We start from the raw sequence: 4,634 nt of genomic DNA on the forward strand, positions 1-4,634 counted from the left end.
CCTGATACCAAAGCCTGGCAGAGACACAACAAAAAAGAGAAAATTAGACCAATACCCCTGATGAACATTGATGCAAAAATCCTCAATAAATTATTGGCAAACTGAATCTAGCAGCACATCAAAAAGCTTATCCACCAAGATCAAGTCGGCTTAATCCCTGGGATGCACGGCTGGCTCTACATATGCAAATCAGTAAACATAATCCATCACATAAACAGAACCAAAGACAAAAACCACTTGATTATCTCAATAGATACAGAAAAGGTCTTTGACAAAATTCAACAGCCCTTCATGCTAAAACTCTCAATAAACTAGGTATTGATGGAACATATCTCAAAATAATAAAAGCTATTTATGACAAAACCACAGCCAATATCATACTGAATGGGCAAAACTGGAAGCATTCCCTTTGAAAACTGGCACAAGACAGTGATGCCCTCTCTCACCACTCCTATTCAACATAGTGTTGGAAGTTCTGGCCAGGGCAATCTGAAGTAAATTTCTTATGAACCCAGGATTAGGCCAAATTTCTTAAATTATTTAAGTAAAGACAAACTTACTTGTATATTTTCTACCTTTTCAGTTATTCCCTTCTATTTTCATGTTACCAATTTCATATATATGGGATGTATAGATGCAGACAGATGGGAACATGTTTTATAACATATATATATAATAGTTTTGCTATCTTTCTTAGGTATACATTTAAACATGCAGTTTCTGTTCTCAATTATCTTTCTTAGAAATTGAATAAAGTCCAAATATCCATCATCAATGAGAATATTAAATAAATTACAGTACTTTCCTACTGTGGAATATTATACAGTCATTAACATGAATAAGACACGTACAGTAATATGGGAAGATGTCCATCATATGTAGTCAAGTGCAAGGAGCCAGTTACAAAACAATATGATCCAGCAAACAAATGTTAGAAACTCATGTATGCAGAAGCATATGGGAAAATATCTGGAAAGATATATGTCAAACTGTAGAGAAAAGGATTGGGAAGTGGGGAAAATTTTTTTTAAGTCTCTATTTTATTTTATATCTGTGAATTTTCTAAATATTTATAATGAGTTCATGTTATTTTTATAATAATATTAAATGATATGCTGATTAGCTAATCATATTTGATGGTCTCCATTATTTAGCTAGATGCTCCCCACCCATATGCCATTATTTACTCTATTTGATTTTTCTAATTTTACTTCCCATTCTCTCTCCCATTACACTAGATTTACCTTTTCTAAACACTGCCTGTTTTGTTTAATGCTTCCACCTCAACTCAGAGTATCTGTATTTCCCCTAAATTGCATCTCTAAAGAAAACTGTGCAAATATTAGATTTCCATATACATTAAAATACTCCATAAAAGGAGAAAAGTAAATATTCAAGAAATTATATATATTTATATATAGACACACACATATATATAGACAGATATATATATTTCTTTTTTGAGACAAGGTCTCACTGTCTTGCCCAGGGTGGAGAGCAGTGGTGTGATCAAGGCTCAGTGAAACCTCAAACATGGGGGATCAAGCAATCCTCCTGCCTCAGCCTTCCTAGTAGCTGGGACTACAGGTTGTACCACCACACCTGGCTTTTTTTTTTTTTTTTTTTTTAATTTACTGTAGAAATGGAGTCTCCCCTTATGTTGCTCAAGCTGATCTTGAAATCCTGGGCTCAAGCTGTCTTCCTGCCTTGACCTCCCAAAGTGCTGGGATTATAGGCATGAGTCACTGTGCTTGGCCTACATTTTGAATCAACAAGCTTTAATATGCTTTAATTCATTACTTCCTGAAACGTAAGGTGCCAAAAAATAATAAAGAATAGTTACCAAGTTCTTGAGCAGATAACTATTTTCCTTGTAAAAAGATGGCTTACTTAAACATCAAGAATACTATGATAGCCTTGAATACCTTTTAGAATGAGATAGGACCCACAAAAAAAGAAAAGAAGCATAGCACCCTACAAATGTGAAAAGCAAGAGATACATTTCTTACCATTGTGAGGGTAAATGGATGATTTTCTAATGCAGATACACTGGGACAATGTAGAATAATATACTAAAAAGCAACAAACAGATAAGTTTTAAATGACCAGTTAAGAATTTCAACTATCTCAATGATGCTATGTTTGCTAAATTTCAAAAATTACGTAAGGATAAAGGCTATTTAAAAAGTTACTGACCACTGACTCACCTGACCAGGTCTTGCTTTAAAATTTTCTTTGACCATTCGGATTTCCATGACATCTGAGGGATGACTTATGACCGAAATGATGGTGACTGGCTTATTGCTCCGGATATACCTGTAAAGTCTTTCGGCACAGTACAGGCACAAAGGTCCAGAAATCCAAAGCCAAGTCTAAGATAAATTTTTGAAAATATACTTCAAGAAATACTCATATTGTAGAAATCTACACCCCGCCAATTGTGTATTGCATACATTACAGTAGTAGTATTTTAATTTGTATTTTAAATAAGAAAACATAATAAATGAATAAAAAATAATAGATACTATCATTCAAACAAACAAAAGTATAAAACAAAACAGAAAGTAATATCAAGACCCTACCCTCAATGTCATGCTCTGGATGTAACTACCATGAACAAATAAGTGCATATTCCTTCCTATACCTTTCTATGCCTACAGATATGTAATATATCTGTAGGCATAGAAACAATATACTTAATAAAAGAATAAAGGGGAGTTAACAATCTCAGATAAACCTGGGGATAATTTTAGAAATAAAGTAACTGTCTAAAATTTATTAAATAAGAAAACCCTAGATTTTTAATGTACATAAAATACATGCATAATATACATACATATAATATGTATACATATGTTAAACATGTATATAGCACATGTGTTTTAAAATGCACTATTCTAGGCATGTTGTTTACCACTTACTTCTATATAATAAGAACATAAAATAATATTTATAATTTGGAAACCATGACAATTTTGAATATGTGCTGCATGGTTAACCCTGATCCTAGGATATGTGCAAACTTTGGGAAGTGCAGAAGCCTGTGGGGCTTACCGTTCTCCTAAAATTACACACTTTATCTCTCACATCCCTTTGAGGCCTCCAATTAAAACTTGTCTTAATGGTCACTTTTTAAAGTCTCACTTTAGTTGTTTCAAATCTTCCTTCTTTCATGCAGACAGATCATGCCTCTTCTGCATATAATAACATTTAGCCCCACACTGTTATGAGTAGCATTGCAAGACAAAGTCTGCAATGTAGCAGCCTCATACCTTTGAGACAATCACTTACCCTTTGAGTATTAGGTCCTACATGAGCAAAACGGGAGTCACCATCCCTGCCCTGTCTAATATTTGTGAATATTATGTGAAACTCAGAAGAGTTCTGAAAATTATAGAGGCTAATAGGGATCTAGAGGATTATTATTAATAATAACAAACACAAGACTAATACACTATTCCAAAGTCATCTACAAATTCATTCTACCTTTTGACTTCTCTTTCTTCTCTTCCTAATAGAGACATTTGACATCACTGTTTCCTACTTCCACTTTTTATGAAGAATAAATGGTGTAATTTGCATGGGGGCAGTTCCCACAGGCACAAAGGAAGATAAGGGCCCTGTATTGAACTAACTGCTGAATACTTATGGACATTTACCAGGAGCAAGCATATTAGTCAAAGACCTGGGTTTACATGCTTGCTCTGCCACTTACTAGTTTGGAGACTTTGATCAAGGTAAATACAATTTCTTCATCAGAAAATTGAAGATGATATTAATTATTTCAAATAGTCATTGTGAATATTGTAAGAAACATTCTGTATGTCTAATAAATGTTCTGTATTAAGCATACAGGACATTTTAGCACAATGCCTAGCAGATAATATTAAGCATTCAATAAATTGATTTTGCTGTTTACTATTTACAATATTATACACAATATTATAATACAATAAAATAATAATTTGTGGTAGTAGTGGTAGTTTTTTTTTTACTACTATTCTTATTATTCAATCAGCTTCTCTCAACTGATGGGAAAAATATTTGTCATCTCTTGACTGCAAGCACCAATGCTGTTGTATGCAAAGGTCATATGGTCAGTTAAGTAGAAATGTTATATATCCTCTAATATCATAGATCTTTTGCATTGAACTGTCAGGTACCTGTAATGGAATAATAGATACTAACTTACTATTGAAACATCCTGAAATATCCTATTATGCATGAATATATAGCTTGAAAAACACGTTTATATGTGATGTTGATCAGTCAAATGGAAATAAACTTTGTGGAGATCAAACACAAAATTAATCTGACCTGTGGAAAATTAGCTTGGAATCTGGGCTCTTCCATACAAATCTTCACAAATGTGTTCTGGGTAAACTCTTCTGGTTTTGAAAATTCTTCAGGGAAAGGTTCACGAAAATGTTCTGAGAAATATTCTGGTAAGGAAATATTCTGAGAGCTGGTTCGGTTAAGATTGATGCAGCCGGGAGGGTGGGTATCTAAATTAGTTTGATACTTCAGCAGCCCTCTAAAATTAAATTTAAAACAAACAAACAGAGAAATGAAAAGATTTGAGATCAGGGGACACAGTAAAAGAAAATAATGTTTTTTTTTTTTTTTTTTTTTTT

General features: G+C 33.1%; 1 protein-coding gene across 4 annotated transcripts in view; it reads right to left on the reverse strand.

Annotated features, from left to right (window-relative positions):
* Positions 1-4,634, reverse strand: part of NOX4 (NADPH oxidase 4) — a 177,389-nt gene that overhangs the window by 78,364 nt on the left and 94,391 nt on the right. For all 4 annotated transcript variants that reach the window (XM_017887659.1, XM_017887658.1, XM_017887660.1 and 1 more), the window contains 3 exons: positions 4,318-4,534; positions 2,208-2,372; positions 2,010-2,072 (listed from right to left, as the gene is read on the reverse strand). In XM_017887659.1, the coding sequence (XP_017743148.1) occupies positions 2,010-2,072; positions 2,208-2,372; positions 4,318-4,534 (445 nt within the window). The remainder of the gene's footprint in view (positions 1-2,009; positions 2,073-2,207; positions 2,373-4,317; positions 4,535-4,634) is intronic.

The sequence above is a fragment of the Rhinopithecus bieti genome, unplaced genomic scaffold (assembly GCF_001698545.2).
Source record: "Rhinopithecus bieti isolate Rb0 unplaced genomic scaffold, ASM169854v2 scaffold_15796, whole genome shotgun sequence".
Classification (NCBI taxonomy): domain Eukaryota; kingdom Metazoa; phylum Chordata; class Mammalia; order Primates; family Cercopithecidae; genus Rhinopithecus; species Rhinopithecus bieti.